The 19,440-nt window shown below is 41.5% G+C and overlaps 1 protein-coding gene across 3 annotated transcripts in view; it reads right to left on the bottom strand.

Annotated features, from left to right (window-relative positions):
- Window positions 1–19,440, bottom strand: part of TNC (tenascin C) — a 97,316-nt gene that overhangs the window by 34,516 nt on the left and 43,360 nt on the right. For 2 of the 3 annotated variants that reach the window (XM_058302491.2, XM_058302492.2), the window contains exons 11-15: window positions 9,712–9,984; window positions 8,880–9,152; window positions 7,986–8,258; window positions 5,244–5,516; window positions 2,714–2,986 (exon numbers count right to left, since the gene is read on the bottom strand). In XM_058302491.2, coding sequence (XP_058158474.1) covers window positions 2,714–2,986; window positions 5,244–5,516; window positions 7,986–8,258; window positions 8,880–9,152; window positions 9,712–9,984 — 1,365 coding nt within the window. The remainder of the gene's footprint in view (window positions 1–2,713; window positions 2,987–5,243; window positions 5,517–7,985; window positions 8,259–8,879; window positions 9,153–9,711; window positions 9,985–19,440) is intronic. The other variant, XM_058302493.2, reaches the window with a different exon arrangement.

Raw genomic sequence — 19,440 nt, 5'->3', positions numbered from 1 at the left:
GGTTTTTAGCTACTGCATTGGCGAATTACCTCAGCCACATAAAATGTAACCTTCTCCAAATGGCAATCTGTTTGCTCTTTCCCTATATTTTATTGCAGAAGCAATCTCCTGATCTAAGGATGCTTACTGGAGCTCTTCTCATGTTATCAGGCAGAGACTGGTAGTGCCAACACATTCACCATGCAGAAAAAGACCTAGGATATTGAGGCCAGCTTTACCTCAAACTGTCTCCCAAAGAATACAACCAATGTAAAAAGTGATATGCAAGCAAAAGCTCAGAAAGAGAAAGGAAGTTAGTGTATAATCATTGTTCCATGCACCCTAGGGACATTTTTCCCCCACCTCTTCTAACTCTTTGAAACAATTCCTTGACATGCTATCTGCTTCTAGGGAAGATAGACATTTTCAAAAATTTAATGCTCTGAATTTAATGCTCTAAAACATGCACCAAGATTTGGCCAAGATGATAGATTTTGACACATTTAGACACATATCAGTGGATGACAAACCATGCTTGACAGAATAAGTGTCAAAAAAGAGCAATGTGCTTATAGGGTATCCAGACAAAGAAGACTCAAGAACAAGCTGAAATCAACTGAGTCCTCCCATATGGTTCCTGGAATGTGTTTAGGGTTTCTTCTCCGCATGCTAGGGGCACCACATTTCAACCTTTAATATCATGGTAGAGAGAGTAGATCATAATTACCAAGGAACCAAAAGATGGTATGCACAAACCTCTTTGAATATGTCACAGGCAACCCTTGATTAGAAAGACTGCAGGCAGATGATAATGGATGGTAATGGAAAAGATTATTCAAGATCAGATGAAAGACTGGTTTAGAAATTCAACCTAAGCAAGTCGAGTTAATGCTATGGACAAGCAGAGCAACTCCAAATGTGAGTGGATATTTAGGAAGAAGAGGTTGATCCTGAACGTCCTTAATTTAAGGTGAGAGTTACTTTAAAGTTTTAAAACCCTGATTTGGATGGCTCTATCAAATTCAAGACGGGTCTGGAGGAACTAGGAGGATAAAGAATAGGTAGCAGATTGCTTTTTGGAATGCCATCCAGATGAAGTCCAATGGTAAATGAAGCACCCATAATGGGAAATCCCTGTGGTTGCTTGGACCATCTGAGTCTGAGCACACTGCCTGCCAACAAGCCCATGAAGGTGGATAGTGCAATTAGAAGAAGCTTTGAGGTGGGTGATGTCAAAACTGCAAAAGACCCCAGACACAGAGCATGCCATGGTCTCCTGGGGGTGATCAGAATTCCTAACTTCTACAAGAAAGCTATCAAAGGCAGATTCCTGAGCTTTCTATGAGATGGACATACCGTCCCCTGGGACAAATGTGTCCCCTGTCACATTTGAGACAGTGAGATGGCTAAGGAGAGTTTCAGCTACTAAAGAAAGAAAAAAAATATGTAAGTGTGTCAATTTAAAATATAATTATGGGGTTAAAATCAAAATACTTAAGACTAAATCCATAAAGTTTTAGACTTTACCCCTTGGTGAAGGAACTTATCTTTGGTGAGATATAATTTCAACCATGAGAAACAAATATATATTGCTGACTGATTTTCTCCCATGGATTTTTATGCTTTAACCTGGCTGAGATGACAACAAGATAGTTGTGTTCTCTGCCTTTTCTATGAGCCATCCTGATAACCATTTGTAGTCCCATTTGTAGAATGAAAAGAAACCCTCTCTCAACAATGGGTCACTTAAATGATAATTTTGATGTTACAGGGTTAACTTTCTTCTTGGATTCTCCAAAATGTTAAGATGCTACTCCAAAGATACTTTGAATGGATAAGACTTTCCTTTCTTAATTCACATTTCTAATTTTTTTTTAGGCCATACCTAAAAAATGAGAGTTGGATTTTTTGTTTGTTTCTGTTTTCAGGAGGTACTGGGGAACTAATCCAGGACCTCGTGCATGGGAAGCAGGTGCCAAACCATTGAGTTACTTCTACTCCCCTCTAATGCTTAAGGCATTGTATAGATTTTATAGATAACACCAATTTAAAGTGAGAGCCATTTTGCTCTTTTGTTAATCAAACTCCTTATTTGAACAAGACTAGTATATTTTTACTTTTGCCATCTACCATTCAGTGTTCTGGAGGAAAGGCAGCATGGTTTGGCATAGAATCTTCTAGAGATGGTGTTTGGAATTGGGGTGGTCTGGATGGCATGGCTATCTCCTGCACTTTTCTGTTGAGTAAAATCACTGCTTTTTTCCTGCACTTTCTCAGTTGAAAAAAAAACACCACCACCATGAATACAATTCCATTAAATCATTGGGATAGTGAGTATTAGGTGAGCAAAGGCACTAGCATAACACAAAATCTAACTTTTAAGACCACTTTGGATGATTCAGACATCTTTTCAAGTCAAGGACAACTCTAGCTATGGCTTTTTAGTTGCTGAAAGAGAAAATTATTTTCTCCAGATTCCATATGACAATCTAGACTAAGTGATTTTTCATGGTGCAAATGTTCTGGTTGGTAATACGTCAGGGAAGTAGCTTTATGGAATCCACCATTTGGTCTGTTGTGGGAAGAGAAGAATGTTAAATAGCTTTCCAGTCTAGCATCACAGAAGAGTTAGTGCCCTGTGGTTTGTACTTCAGTGGGCTAGGAGTAGGATGGCTTCACCCTGTAAAGAAAACTCTGGAGAGAGGATGTTAGAAATGGGGGAAGGCACATGTACCTGTGGTGGCTGTGGCACTGATCGTTTTGGTCCGGACGCTGGGAGCAAGTCCAGAGAGGTAGACAATAAAATCAGAACTGGGGGGCAGCCCTGAGATTTGAGCAGTTCGTTCAGCACCAGAGATATTATATTCCACCGTCTCCAGCAACCTATTGGAATCAATAATTTCAATAGTAAAGGTCTCAAAGGTCCCCTCGGTAGCTGTCCAGGAGAGACTGAAGCCCTCAGGAGTTATGTCAGAAACATTCAAGTTTCCAATTTCAGGTTCCTTGGCTGAAAAAGGAGGGGGTAGGGGAGAAGAAAAAAAAAAAGTATAGTTAATTATTTGGTTTGTGTTCAAGATCAAGTTGGTTAACAGAACCGTAGTTGAGAAAAAAGGTCTGGCAATTCAAGGGTTACAGCAAAATGAAGCAAGGTGTTACCAATCAGTGCCAATGAAAGAGGGAGAAAAGAAAAATAAAAGGAAAAAGACATGGCAGTCAGATTTCCCTCCTCTGCAGCTGCCACACATGATGAGGCCTGGCCAGGAGCTCTTGCAGGTGGGAAGACACATGGAATACCCTTCCATCAGGGGCTGCTGGCCTCAGTGAAGAGATGAGAAGGCTGGCAGCCTCCAGGCTTTTGAATTGCATTTAGGAGCCTAAGATTACTGGGCTCCCTCTGACAAGCATCCGTTGCCTTGAGGGAGTTCCTATGTATTCAGATGAAGGTTTAATAATCCTGACACCATCATCATCCCAAGGCGATTCCTTGAGGCTTCTGATTTTGTGGCTTGAAAAGAAATGGCAGTTTTTTTGTATGTGGTCCTTGGAACTTTCTTCATATTTCAGATGAGGTCTAGCCTTTCTTATATTCTGCTAAAATTGCTTCTTGTCCCTTAACTGTTTCTACATGGGCCAAGAAGACTAGTATTGCATTGCCAACCAAGAGAGCTAAGCCAAGACAAGGCAGTTCAAGCAACGCTTTTCGGCCAAGAAATAACATTTTGTCTTGGAGATGGTTCTGCCCATGCTTTTCTGAGCAAGGGGAATAAAACATGCTGGAGGCAGGCAGAAGCAGGGTTTGAAAAGCTAATGCTCTCTCTTTGGCAAGGAAGGAGATGCTTTCTGATCTATGAGGCCATTCTAGCAGTTTTGGTGAGACACAAACCAGGTGGAATGGCCCTTTCTCCTCAAAGACCAATTCATTAGGAGCAAGAAAAATGCTGTTGTCGAAAAGGAAAAAAACGGTGTAAAAATACTAAAGATAGCCACACCACAAGATCTACAAGGAAGACCAGAAAAGACAGGTGATTTTTCTGCCTTCTGGGAAGGCATGGTTTGTGTACATAGCACTAAAAAACCCTGGGTATATCCAGGAATATCTCAGTGGAGCTATGATTTCTAGGCATTTCTGCATCACTCTCCATGCAGAGGCCGCCTGTGTTTTATATTTATCTCAGTGAAGGTTACTGAAATGTTTGAGGCGAAAAGGTGGAGCTGTGTTTTGGCTAGAATCAACTGGCCCCTATAGGTATGCCATGAATACTTAGTTGCAAGAATTTTATGAAAAAAAGGGGCAGGCCTAGGCAAAACAAAAACAAAAAAAGCAAAGGTGCCAATGAGATTCAAAGTGATCTAGGTACCTAAGAAGCATGAGCAACGGAATACTGGTGGGGGCAGGGCAGCTCACTTTAGCAGGCTCCTGGGAAAAACTGAATATTTTGTGACTCAAGTAGAGTGATGGGTAAATGATAATTTACCCTCTTGGGTCTGGGGTTGGTATTGCATCATCTGAAGGCCAACTCTCCAGGGAGCGACTTTTGCTTAAAAGAGCAAAAGGGGTATCAGTTCTTTGACATTCATAGCCTGGGACATTCTTATTACAAATGTTGCTCTGTGTACTTTTGCTAATGAATGGCTTTCCCTTTGGTACAGTCTCCAGGCACAATAGTACGATATATATTTTTCTTTTTGGGGCTAGCTATTTGCTAATTTGATGTTCTAACAATGACTCTGTATCTGAGAGAATTGCCTGGAGGAGAGTAATTCAGTTCTATTACATACTCTGTGCACTTTATAGAAACATTTAGTAAAAGCAAGAACCACAGTCTCTAAAACCTGAGGATTTTAGAGATCATCAAGCACCATTTCCAACTAGCAAATGAGTCTCTACAGTAAATTATCTGTGTTCCACCAGAACTCACATGTGGGAAGGGTGGGCTTTCAGTTACATCCAAGCACTAACTATCTCCTGAAAGAAAAACCGATCATTCAAAAAGATAAAATTGCAGAATGGGCCAGGTAAAGTTTAGGAGAGAAAGGCTGGGAGGTTGGAGGTTAGAAAGGGCAGCATCCACATCGTTTATCCTAGAGATGACAGTGGCATCTGGACAAATGCACAGCTCATGGGATGTCTCAGCATGCACGGCCAGTAGCTGAAGGGCACTAGGAAGAGATCACTTATGGAGAGAAGTTGACTCCCAACACAATCTCTTAGAAAGGAAGCATGGAACCTTGGAGAGAGAGCATTGAGGTAGAGAAGAAGGTACCTGTGGAGGCCTCAGCAGAGAGCACTGGTGTCCTACTGCCCCGAATCACCCCATGGATGGTGACTTTATAAGAAGTGGCAGCTTTGAGGCCTGGGACATCCACAGACATGAGGCTGCCAGGCACTGTGAGGTTCTGGACCACCTCCGCGTTGTCAGCCTCCTGCACCTGAATAACAAAGTGCTCATAGGCCTGGTCATCTGCGGTCCAGTTGAGTCTGAGGCTATCCCAGCCAACCTCAGTCACAGTTAAGTCTCCCAGCTGCGGGAGCTCCTCTGAAGAAGGACAGAGAGGTGTGTGTCAGTTCTGCAAAAGGAAAATGAGGAAACCAAACATCCCATAGCCCAACTCTAGGGAAGAGAGAAGGAAGAGAGAATTTTTTTTTTCTGGTCTCTGGGCATCTTAATTTAAATTGTAGTACTTTGACCACAGCTTTCTCCAGGAGTTGGTAAAGATCAGAAAGGGGAACTAGTGCATTGTTCAGTCTTGCGATGGCAATGCTGCCTGGACAAGTAGCCTATAGGGAGATCTGTGAGCATGCATGGCCAGTAGCTAATGGGCATATGGAATAGGAAGGATTGTGGGTCAGGACAAGGGAAGTATGGATGGCTAAAAGTGCAGGCTTTGAAGACAGATAGACTGTGGTTGGAATTCTAACACTGAGGTTTGCTGGCTGTGTCATCTTGGGAATGTCATCCAGCTTTGCTCTGAGCTTTACTCTCTTCACCTTTGGCACAGAGTGGACAGTACCCTCTTGGTTAGCTTGTGTGATGTTTAAAGATAATATTAAACGTATTAGCATCATATTGACACAGAGTGCCTGATAAGTGGCAGCTTGAATAATCTATAGTTGTTTTTGATGTTTTTCCTTGAAACTTCTCACCCATTTGCTGATTGATTTCAATTACTTGAAATGAGAGAGAGCGTTCCATTGCCGGTAGCATGCTATCTGACTGGATTGATAAATAATGTGCTATTTCAGGATGTGACAGATGTTTTACCTCTGTGCTTTACTCTGCTTTCCAGGATCAAAGATTATGCCCTGGATTCTTAGCTTGGTTTTTCACTTCCTACTTCCTTCCATAGTACTTCGTGTCTGAATGAAGAATGACTCCATCATGAAGCAAGGCTCTTTGTGTGATGAGTGTATCTGTTTTTAATTAAAAGTGATTATGTTTTTCTTGGTAAATGGTGCAGATCATGGCCCCCTATTAATTTTTCTACAATGTAGGAAGGACATTTGGTGTAACTATTACTGCTGACTTAAAAAGTTTGGATTTGGGATATGGAAAAACCCATTGCTTAGTGGGATGCTTTGCACAGTTAAATACAAAGTCTCAACTTTTCTCTTTAAGGTAAAGTGGCTATAAATTATAAGTTAGAGAGAAAAATATCTGCAGTGATCTCAGCCACAACACAAAAGATGCAAAATACATGTTCTCAGGTATCCCACAATTCAGTGCAATAGGTAATGTGAGAGTTTGAGCAATCTCTACCTTTTAGAGATGCTGTTTTCAAACTGTTCCACATATATCCAATGCTTTTCTGGAAGAAGTGGGGTGGGGACATGGGGTGGTGACCTCCCATCACTCGTCCCCAGCTTACCAAGAACAGCTGTCCTTTTATCTGTCATGAAGTAGGATTCCTTTTAAAATTTCACTTGAAAAGTGAGTTTTCCTACTAAAAATAAAAGTTTGCGAATAACAGATATAGATCAGCAGTATCCTGCACCCAGATCGCACACGTCTCAAAGGTCCTTTTAGCTCTTGTTTGGTGTGAAGATATTCTAGGAAACACAGGACAATTATAATCTAAACAGTTTAGGTGTATTGCAACATCACCTTTCTAAGTTTTGCCACCCTATGTAGTTTCCTGCAAGGACCAAGTTTATTTGGTAGATAAGGACATGAAAAACAACATATTTGAATTAGGTGATTTGGGTTGCATTATAAAACATTGGATATATAGAAAGGAGCATGAGCTTAGGGCCTAGCATAAAGACCCTGTTACCAAAAATTTTGCCTATTTGCTCATAGCCCTTTCGAAGCTGTTTCAAAAACTTCATAACACAATGCATTCTATAACAGACGGGAGGGCATTTTTTTCAGGAGACAAATTAAGATGAATTATTGTTCCTCCTCAAACTGAATGTAGAACCATAGAGTCAAGTATGGCTGTCCTTTCTTGGAAATGTCCCTACCTTGAGTATCTGTTACAGAGATATACTTGGATAATTTCAGTGGAAGATGACTAGATCATTTCTGAAGATTATTCAGCAGAGATTTGAGTACTAAGTGGGACTTCTAGTCCACTAATGGTAAGTTTTCTCTAGAAAGTTCAGACCTTATTCTTGTGCCACAGCCCATGCTGTTACCATTATGACTGTGTTGCTATATGATAAATTTGGCTATTTTCTGTTGAGTACTTACTACATGATGGACCCTTTGCTATGCACTTTTGATTATTATCTTATTTATTGCTCATGATGGCGTTCTGAGGTAGGGGTATTTTTCTCTGATTTGAAGATGAGAAAAGAAATCTCAGAGATGTCAGGTGACATACACATCAATATTCAGCCACTAAGGTAGAATTCCAACACAGATCAACCTGAGTTAAAGCTCATGGTTGTGTGCCAGCACATGGAGGTAGGACCTTGCCCCAGGGTGGGGCAGGGGAAGAGGTTCTCTCTTCCAGTGACAGGTTGGCTCACAGCATGCTTCTGGTCTGGGTGGAAGGCCAGATACCTGTGGTGACCTCCATCACAAGAGGGCGAGTGCTGCGGCCCCTGACCACACCGTGCAGGGTGATTGTGTAAGGAGTACTGGCCCTGAGGCCCGGGATTTCCACGGAACGCAGGCTGCCAGGAACTGTGAGATTGTGAGCCTCTTCCACCTGGTCAGCCTCCTGGACCTGAATCTTAAACTGCTCGTAGGGCCCATCTGGGGTGGTCCAGTCCAGTTTGAGGGCATCCCAGCCAACCTTGGTCACTGTGAGGTTCCCCAGATCTGGAACCTTGTCTGCATAAGGACACAGAGATGCGGAGTTACTTAAAAAGGCAATTGCACGTAGGGATTCAGGTGAGATGGAATTTTGGCTAAGGTTGATATGAGTTGTCTGGTTAATGTTGATTACAGATGCATGATGAATAGTAGGTACTGAACAAACAGACTCTAACTACTGGCATGAAAGTCAGATTTTTTTCTATTTGGCCTTTGGGAATGAAGGGAAGTTTTAGGAATTGTTCACAACTTCTATTCTTGATATATAAATAGGGCTTCGGGGCATCCTTGATATAGTTTGGTCTTAAAATAAGCTCAGGGCAAATTTTTTTTTTTCACTTTCAGGTTATGCCTTCCAACTTCTAAGATACTATGACTGAAACTTGCTTCGAAAGAGAAGTCACCTCTCACTTTTGTTACAGAGAGAGCAGGTGAAATTTTCCACGGGTTTGGCTGCCACGCTACTGTAAGGATTTGGCCAAATAAGGAAGGACGGCATTTGGGATGAATTAGGGATGATTCACCAGTGTTCACTGAACATAGTAGGGGCCAAGGCCAGTTTAGAGCAGGACAGAGCTTTGATCTTTCCTTGGCAGTGACAATAGGATTGAAGCAAATTAGGGACTTAGTCTAGAGTACCTGTCAAGACCTCAGCAGAGAGTGGGGTTGTGCTGAAGTCTGAAGTGACCCCGCGGATGGTGATGCTATAATGAGTAGCTGTTTTGAGCCCAGTTAGGTCCACGGACCTCAGGTCTCCTGGGACTGTTAGGTTCCGGGCCACCTCTACAGTGTCAGCCTCCTGCACCTGAATGGAAAAGTTCTCATAGACCCCTTCCGGAGCAGTCCAGTTGAGTTTGAGGGCATCCAAGCCCACCTTGACCACCGTTAACTCTCCCAGCATGGGAGTTTCCCCTGAAGAAGGACAAAGAACTAGTTTAATGATCACATCACACACCAAGATTCAGGAAATTTTTAACAGGAGAATAAGCTTTGTGACACTTAAAAAAGTTATCTTTCTTTAGATAAACATGGATCGTGCCACTTTCTAAATCTTAGAAATATAGTAAAGGTGTAGGAAATTGCTTGTTTTCCTATCTTATTAGGGTATTGCACTAGCCTCCAGCAGATGAAAGGATTAATTTTGTGATTTATTTTCCTTTTAAATATAGTGACTTAACAGATCTTAACAGGGACGAGCCTATTTTTGAAGCTCAAGCTCTGCTCCTCTGGGAATGCACAGTCCCACAGGCTGGGCTCTGCACAGTTCCAGAGGGCGCCATGCACCTGCAAGGCAATGGGAATGGTCCCCCTGGAGTTGTGCAACCTGATGGCCTGGCTTTCCATTGTTAGACACTACAGCATTATAACTTGTGGCAGAACACCTCCGTTCAAAAGCTAGTTGCATCTGATCATCCATGGGCGGTTTCCTGTTGGGAAAAACAGAAGCTATGGGTAGAAAGGTAAGAAGTACCTGTGGAGGCCTCAGCAGAGAGCGCTGGTGTCCTACTGCCCTGAATCACCCCGTAGATGGTGACTCTGTAAGAGGTGGAGGCCTTAAGGCCCGGGACATCCACAGACCTGAGGCTGCCGGGCACTGTGAGGTTCTGGGCCACCCCCGCCTTGCCAGCTTCCTGCACCTGAATGACAAAGTGCTCATAGGGCTGATCATCCACGGTCCAGTTGAGCCTGAGGCCATCCCAGCCAACCTCAGTCACGGTGAAATTTCTCACTTCAGGGGCTTGCCCTGAATAATGACAGAAGTGCAGTCAGTTAAACCATTCCTCAAAACACGTGCATCCTGAGAATCCAGACAAGGTAAACCTGTTGCCAATATGGAAAGGCTGACGGAGCCTGAGTAAAATATCTGCTCACTCTGTCCCTTAGCATTGCTGTCCCCTTTACAGAACCAACAGAAAAATATCAATATGCTCATTTTGCCATCAAATGTATTTGAGTTTGTCTTTCAGAAATGGCATTTTCCTATTGACAAGTGTCCTAGAGATTTAGAAAACTTCGTAGGTATATGTTAGTGGTGCTCTGAGCTTCCATTTCCATTTTAGAAAGTGCCGCTCATCCTAAGCAGGGAGCCCTCAGAGAGTCTTTGGGGTCTTGGTGGGAGCTTTTTGGCCTTCTGTATTTTGACACAATTTGATCCTCTTGGATTCTGTTCCTGTCCCTGCCTCCTCAATCTCTATCAGGTCTACATTCTGGCTTTTTAATTGGGATTAAATCAATTTGCTTAAACCACTTTAGTAAAGATCAGAGATTAACATAATACAACTAAGGCAGAATTGATGAAAGCAATGAGTTTAAAAATTTGTTCCCTACTGGATAGGAAAAAAGATTGAGGCCCTGGGATAAACAGAGATTATTAAGCTAAATTTAATTGAATCTGTCACTTCCATTCAGTTCCAGAACCCATAAAAATTCTGCCTTAAGGGAAGATAATTTGCCCATGGCTGAACTTAAGTGGACTTTGATGACCTAAGGAAGAAAGGAAATGGGTCCTATAAAAAAGAAAGTAGGAACTACCTTTAGCTCATTTAAAAGAACAAATTCATTTTCTATTTATGCCTGTCACTGCTGTTAATTTCAAATGAGCCTTATATGTGCATTAAAACAAGGTTCTAACTTGAAAATCTTAGCTCACAATTTGATTGTGGATATCCTTTCAGAAGGGAAAGCTTTTCCTGTCTAGAATCTATTTGATCTAGACCTTTCTAAGTTCCTGAGAAGTTTCCTCCTAATTGTTTTATATTGGCAAAGCTTATACTTGAAGAGGGGTCTATGATCTGAGGACCAAATCTGTCCCGCCACCAGTAAGCTAACAATGTTTTTTACATTTTTAAATGATTAAAAAATAAAAATAAAAATGTTTCATGACAGATGAAAACTATACAAAATTTAAATTCCAATGTGCATAAATAAAGCTGTATTGTAATACAAGCACACTCGTTCATTTATGTGTTGTTGATGGCTACTTTTGTGCTGCAATTGCAGAGTTGAATAGTTGTGACAGAGGCTATGACTATGTGACAGAGTGAAGCCTAAACGGTTTACTTTCTGGACCTCTACAGAAACTTCTCCTACCCCACTCTCAAACAACACTCTCAAACAACAATCTATGATCTTCTTATTTTCCTTGGAAAACCCAATGCCCCATAGCAGTTCTTAATTGTCAAAACATGGTCTTTATGAGAAAAGGAAGACCAGAGTTTCAGAGTGATCTATCTAGTTTTGGGTGGAAAGATCACCCATCCTTAAACTCACTGTTCCTTGGCAGTGCTCACAGATAGAACAACCATACCCTTGAACATGGGATTTAAGCACAACTATACTCGGGAGTATGTCCCTTTTTAATACGCCAGAGTCCTCATGCATAAAAGAGATGCAGGAGGAAAGCAAATCTCAGCAAAGCAAGAAAATTGATCTGTGTGGCCCTAAAACTCCCCTTCTTATTTCATTTTCATCTCTTTGGTTCTCCTGCCATTAAAAATTGCTTGTCAAGAGCTTACCTGACGCTGGGTTTAAGACATATGTAGGGGATTCGAATCTCTGGACTGATAATATGACACCCAGGCCCAGAGCCTCAACAGACTTCAGCTCCTACACTTTGATTTATTGGACTTACTCCACTCAGCTAACATGGAGTTGAAGAAGGTCAACCACCACAACATGGAGCCTAGAGTGTCTACAACTGGAAGCGGGAGGAGTGCATCCAGTACCCATATGGAATCTAAGCCCTCACTTGACATAGATGTGCAATGGACACAACCAATCCAATGTCCACAGAGAAAATGTGGAATGGGTGTGGGAACGGTAGCCATGGTGGCTGCTGGGTGTGGGGAACGGGAGGAAGAGATGAGATGTGGAGGCGTTTTCGGGACATGGAGTTGTCCTGGATAGTGCTTCACGGACAATTACGGGACATTATAGATCCCCCCAGGGCCCACTGGATGGAACGTGAGAGAGTCTGGGCTATGATGTGGACCATTGACTATGGGGTGCAGTGATGCTCAGAGATGAACTTACCAGGTGCAATGGATGTGTCATGATGATGGGAGAGTGTTGCTGTGTGGGGAGTGGGAGGCGGGGGCGGTGGGGTTGAATGGGACCTCATATTTTTCATAATGTAATTAAAAAAAATAATAAATAAATAATTAAAAAAAAAAAAAAAAGAGCTTACCTGACAATGCAAGGTGTTGGTGGAGGGTTTACATATGGGGCCCCTGTATGATATTATGCATGTTTGCTTTTTAAGTTCACAACTTTTACTATACACTTGTTTATGTGTGTTCATATATAAATGATATAGAGATAATAATAATCGGATTGGTTAGGGGAAAAATATTTTGTTTAGTAGTAATATTTTGACAATGCTCTTTAATCATTAGTTAAAAAGGTTTAAGAACAATGCAAATTATTGGTGGTAGGGTGAGAGTTATATATGTTTGTTTGATGTTATATATGTTCGTTTTGTAAGCTCACAACTATTATACATTAATTGTTTATGCATGTTTATGTATGACTGATATATTTCAATAAATGAAAAAAAATAGTAAAGGAGTGGATAAATAAAAAGTGGCTTAAAAAAAAAAAAGAGCTTACCTGACTTTGACAATTGATCCCTTAGTGTGAATTAAGTCACTCTTTCCCTCCTCCATTTATCTTTCATAGCCATATTGCCTTATCTCTCATTGTGATATGAAAGGTATTTTTTTTTCCATGAAAGACATTTCAAGTATCAGGTTGGAAGAGATGTGGGGAGAGTAACCTGACTGGGGGAAGGAGGACGTGATTATGGCTTGCCTGTGAAGCTGATACTGTTAAGATGGATAGGGAGGGGAGCAGGGAAGCATCTCTTTCTGATGGGAATCATCTTTCTTCCTTGAACCAGCCTTTTGATATCACTGATACTATGCAAACAATGTCATTCACACCCTTCTTCATCTATTCAAACATTTGAAAAGTTACTTTCACATAATGTCATGTTGCTCAATAAAGAATAATTGTTATGGTGATGATATTTCCACCAAAACATTTTAGCTGTTTCTCTACCTTGTTTCTTTCCTTCTTTTTGTTTTTGTTTTCTTTGTTTTGGCAGGCAAGTAAAGAAAGAACCAGCTTATTAGTTAGACGGGAAATGCTGCGGTCTGGCTGTGTCTGTAGGGGATGCTTTGGTGCCCCACCCAGACCTCTTAAGGTGATGCCCCTATTTCCCAGCTGCTGGGAGTGCCCCTTGCTAAAGTTTACCTTTGCTCTCCTGAACAGGTGCCCTTTCCTGCACATTATGTTTCCCCTGTGCCCAGCTTTGCAGCTAGTGGCCAATGACTCATGGACACAAGAGTATACAAGACCAGCCCTTTGCCTCCAGGAGAGACCAAGTCTGTGGGGGCAGTGTGAGTTCCAGACCGCCGTTGGAATTAGCCAAACCTTTGTTTGGCTCCTTTTCCTGTCAGATCCTGCTTCCTTCACTACACTTTTCCTAAGAGCACTCTTCCATTAAATCACTTTCAAAAGAATCCTCGTCTTAGACTCTCCTTTTAGGGATTCAAACCCAACGCAGCATCTATTCCCCCTCTCAAAATGCAAAGGGATGTTCCCCCAATGCCTGGGGGTCTTAAAAAGAAAAGATGCAACATAACAAAGGCTGGAATCTTGCCAACTTCATTGTAGAAATGAGTAGTTTAATAGAAATAAATTCTATGATAGCGCCATCGTGTATACACACACATACACACATACACACCACATGTACATGCACACAGACCTTGAACAACACTCCAGAGGGATGCAATCTCATTAGGCCACATGGCTCTTAAATGTCATTTATATGCTAATTACTTCCACATTCATATCCCCAAGCCTGAGCGTGAATGCAAGACTTATTTATCCAACAGTCTATGAGCTATCATCACTTGGATGACTAATAGACACCTCAAACTCAATATGTCAAGGTCTGAACCTTGATCTTTCCCCTTAAATTTGATTCTTCTCCAGGGTTCCCTCTTTTAGTAAATAGTGCCAGTATTCATCTAATTCAAACACTTTGGCGATGTTATTGACTCTTCTTTTTCTCTTATCCAACCCTCCAACAACCACCACTACCTTCAAGACAGAATTCTACTTCAGCAACTTCTCATTTCCTCCAGAGCTATCGTCTTTTTCCGAACTACCATCATTCTTTATGTGAACTATGCAATGGCCTTCTAAATGGTCTTGCTGCTCCCACACTTGCCCCTTGACAGTTTAATTTCCATAGAACAGTCAGAAGAATCCCAGCAATGTATCTTTATCTCTACTCTCAGCCCTCCAAGACTTGCCATCACAGAACAATAATGAAAAATTCAAAACTGGCTCTTCATCTATCTATTTATCTCTCCATCCATCCATCTATATAATCATCTATATATCATCATCTCATATATATATATCTCTTCAAAAATAGAAGATCCTTAAGGGCAGGGATTTTTAATTTTACTCACATCTATACTCCCGGTGCTTACAGAAGGTGCTTCATAAATATTAGTTGAGTGAGTAAGTAAAAAAGCAGCAATTTTATTTTTATCACTAAAGAGCCTTAATATGCATCAGGCAGGACTACTCTGTAAATACATGTAAGGTCTGAAACAGGTAACAAATGATTTTGTGACCTTCAAATATGTCTTCTATTCATTGGCCTTCAGTGCAAGAAGAACAGCTCAGTGACACCCAGTGTATAAATACTGAAAACTCCAACACTTGTGAAAATCCTAATACTTGTGAAAATCCCAATACTTGTGAAAGTTTTTGCTTTTATAAGATAATGAGAAAAGGTGGAAAGATTATGAACTAACTGCTAGTGGGACAAGTAAAAGATAAAACTTCCATGAATAAAATCAGTGGATAAATTAGAAAGGGATAAGAGTTAAGAGAAAAGGGGGAATAATAGTAATAAAAATACAGCAGACAATAGTAGAGGTGGGGACCAAGCAGCTTCACATAAATGCTGAATATACATTTCAGTTGTAAATGACACACTTGTGGGCTTACTGACCCAGAGGCCAAGTGTTTCCAATGTATATTTCCACAATGAATTTCTTGGCATTTCTTTATGAAAAGGCCATTGTCTTTTCTTACAGCTGTGCACCAGAATCTACCCTCTGAACAATGTCAGTGGGCCTGGGAAATCAGAGTTTCAAATCCCATTGCTGTGCTCATGGTGGGTGCAAACATGCTGAGCTAGAGGAATCTCTGGCAGTGCCAGTTTGAAATCTTTAGATTCCCACCATCTTGCAGATGGTAGTTTTATCTTATGGCTGGGTGAGAGCTCCAAGTGCCAACTTGTTAAAGAATCCACCTTCAGTGTTTACTCATGGGTGAAAGAGGGGTCCTCCTGAAGCAGGGAGATGTAGAAGACCAAGCCTGACTACCCCAAATGGTAGATGAAATTGCTTTGCTCTCATCTCATAAAGAAAAGATAATTGAAATGAAAAGACCTGCCTGCCTTAAAAACCTTCAGTGGTTTCTCAACACCATCAAGAATGAAGCATAGAATGGACACAGAAAGTAGACAATTGGGGAGGGGGAAGGGGAGAGAAATTAAAAAAAAAAAAAAAAGAATGAAGCATAAACCAAAGCCCTTCACTGTGATAGTCACAGCTCTGCAGCTGTCCCTGAGGACATCTCCAGTCCTGTATCCTGCTGTTCTCCACTCTGTCAAACAGCAAGATTTTATAGCATTGCGTTTCATGAAAATCAAGTTTCTTATGCCTTTGAGAATTGCATCTGCTGTTTCTGCTGTTGGAATTGTTGTTCCCCCTTCTCCAATTGCCCAACTCCTTTCTCTTTTTAGCTACCAGACAAGTACCAACTCTTCCAAGAGCCCTCCTTGATACCATTCCTCCCCTTTGCTCAGGTCTGGGAATGGGTACCTGCCTCTGTGCTCCTGCAGTTCCTACCCTGCCTAAGCAGCCTAGTTTAATGCTCTATCAGTTTGATATTGATTCTCTCTCGTTCTTCCCCTCTTTTTCTCTTTGCAGTTGCATCGTTTCTTGAGTGGAGAGGTTAGGTTGTGTTTTTCTGATCCATATATCAGCATTGCCTGACCCATAGTAGGTGCTAAATGAAAATTTGTTGGACAGATATACATTGGATACATTTCAGTTTTCTCTACAAGGAAATAAGAATGGAAAATGAGAGTCAAATATTCTCTATTGCCTATAGCATAGTTTAAAAAATTTTTGTATTTCTCCTTCAAAAATCCATGAGAATTACCAGAATGTCACTATTGAATCTTATACTGATTTAGAAAGATGCTTCACTAGTCTTGTGTTTCTACATCACCTCCCTGGTTTTTGTCTCCTTACTGCTCACAGCAAATTCATGAGCTTCACCTTAAGCAGGGTGTAGCTGAGCTTGCCAGAATACAGATGCAGAGAGAGAGGGAGAGAGAGAGGAGATATGCCTGGCACATTGGCTTCATTTCCTTCCTTCCTTCCTTCCTTCCTTCCTTCCTTCCTTCCTTCCTTCCTTCCTTCCTTCCTTCCTTCCTTCCTTCCTTCCTTCCTTCCTTCCTTCCTTCCTTCCTTCCTTCCTTCCTTCCTTCCTTCCTTCCTTCCTTCCTTCCTTCCTTCCTTCCTTCCTTCCTTCCTTCTTTTCTTCCTTTCTCCCCCCATTCTCTCCTTCCTTGCTCACTCCCTTCTTCCCTCTCTCCCTTCCTCCCTTCCCTTCTATCTAGATAAGCCTAATTGAAGACTTTCCAGGGGAATGCCTTCCCTTCCCTTCCCCTTAGTCTTTAGGGGGGAAAAGTTTGAACTATTAAAGTGATTTTAATGCAGAGGTACACAGAAAGGATGAGTGGACTCTATGGAAATGCTCACTCTGGGGTAGCTAGGTTCCCCAAATGCTCATGAAGCACATGCCATTGTGGATGTAGCACTGGGTAAAAGAGACAGAGTCCTAACATTCTGGACCATGACAGGAGGCATGACAGAGATAAATAAACCAACAATGAAATAGTATCAGATTTGATAAGTGTCAGGAGGAACACAAGAACAGCATGAAAGGATAGATCACTGTGGGATGCCATTTTATATTGGCAGCCTAAGAAATTTTCTCTTTTGAGGTAAAACACAAAGAGAACAAGAAGGAAACCAGGGAATATGTTGTGTGAAGAACTGGGGCAAGAGTGGTATAGCATGTGCAGAGGCCCTGAGGTGGAAATACAGTCAGTGAAAAGGCCAGGGTGATTGTGGTGAAATGAGAAAAGGCACAAGTGGTGGCTTGATACTGTAGAGCCTTAGAGGCTATGGCAGGGTCCTTGGATCTCATTTTTGGAGTGATGAGTAGGCAGGGTAGGCACACTTTTAATATGGGGCATTATCAAGGAAAAGGCCCAATTCCTTGACTATAGCCCTGGCATTCCCTGGGCAAATGACTTTGGAACCACCAATTCTCCACCTTCTCTGTAAAGCCCACAGAAAGTGTGTTGCAGCTGGCAGACATCTGCAGTTCAGAGACTGGCAGTGCAGAGCAGGGAGCTCCTTTCTTCTGAGGTTTCCACCTACAACTCTGAGCTTTCAGGCCTACAGCCATTTAGTCCAATCATCCAAAGGCTCCCACTTTTCCCTTTTTTTTCTTCCATACATCTTCCAAGATTAGGTATTATGACCTCTAATTTTTTTTTTTTTTACATATTCTATGACTCAGTCCTGTTTGCCTTTTAAGTCTCTGCCAACAGCTCTTCCATTTGAAGCCTTTCCTGATGCACAGAAGGCAGATCCTGTGTTCTTTTCTCTGCTCCCACCTACCCTGATTATTAACTAGGGATATGTTACGTTGCTCTTTGTCTGTCTACCAGACAGTGAGTTCTTTGGAAGCAGGGACCTGTATTAATTATTTCAGTACCTCCAGAACTTAGCACAGAGCATGGTTACAGAATTTTATTGAATGAGTTAATTCAGGAGATGTTGGAAGCTAGAATTCAGGAGAGGAAACTAATAAATATTTTAATACAATACAATCGTTCTGTGGATAATTCCAAAGGGAGAAATATTCTGAAGATAGTGGAGAAGAGCCAACAAAAAGGTTTGTGCATTCTTCGTGTACTAAAGAATGTCTTTAAATATACAGTGTGATTTCTTCAAAACAGCATTAAGAAGGCATGGAGGGAGAAATAAAACCACTGAACCCTTGGAATGTCAAGGGCTTTGAGTCAGAGGCAAAGTAATTGCAGCCTGTGGCTCACTAGAAAGTTTTCATCTCCCTTAGCTGCTGAGGCCTGGGGCTTTTCCACTGGAGAAAAGAGATAAGGTAGCTATAAACAGAGTGTATAGTGGAGATAGGAATCTCTCTTTGATGTAGCAATTGTCCACGTCAGAGAGACTTCTCCTTCTTCATATTTCTGATTCATTTGTTGTCCTTCACTACCTTATAACAAGCTCATGTTCATAAAACTGAAATATTCAAGTATCTACCATAGATTTGTTTCTTCTTGAGTCTCATCAGCCCCCATCCCCATGATTAAACTACCTCTGCAGGGCCTCCTTGATGATCATCTCATAGCTGAGTGGGAAGCAGTCCATACACAGAGTCAATGGAATTTTCCATCCGAATTCACTTTAGACTCTGGTAGTGGCCACTCTTTTCCTACCAAATCTCTTCTCCCACTCTTCCTTACAAAAACTACAATTTTATATGAATAACAACATGCTCAGCTACAAGGCTACCTTTCCCAGCCTCACTTACAGCTAGGCGTAGCCAATAAAATGTGAGTCGAAGTCAGTGGTGAAGTTTCCAGAAAGACTCATCTAAGGGTACTCTTTTTGGTGTTTGCTCCTTCTCCTTCATGCTGCCTAGAACACAGATATGAAGGTTGTACTACAGCAGCAATGATGTAACATTGAGGAGACTTTGAAAACGAAAAGAAAGAGACAGGGATTCTGAGTCCCTGTTAATTCAGAACTACCACACAATCTCTGAACCACCTAAATCTAGATTTATTTTATGAGAGAAGAAACCAACCTTTGTCTTACTTAAGTGACTGCTATTTAAGATCTCTGTTATAGGCAGGTGAAGGTATTTATAAATAACCAAGACTCCTCAAGGCATTTCCAAATATGCCCATTTTTACAACCCTTTTTCTGTTTACCAAGGTCCAGTGGGAGTAGCACTTCTACTCACAGCACTTCTACTTCCTTTGCTACTTCTGATTTGCCTG

This window comes from Dasypus novemcinctus, chromosome 8, assembly GCF_030445035.2.
Source record: "Dasypus novemcinctus isolate mDasNov1 chromosome 8, mDasNov1.1.hap2, whole genome shotgun sequence".
In the NCBI taxonomy this organism is placed as follows: domain Eukaryota; kingdom Metazoa; phylum Chordata; class Mammalia; order Cingulata; family Dasypodidae; genus Dasypus; species Dasypus novemcinctus.
Note: the sequence above shows the minus strand (reverse complement) of the source record. Positions and strands in the feature narration are given on the sequence as shown.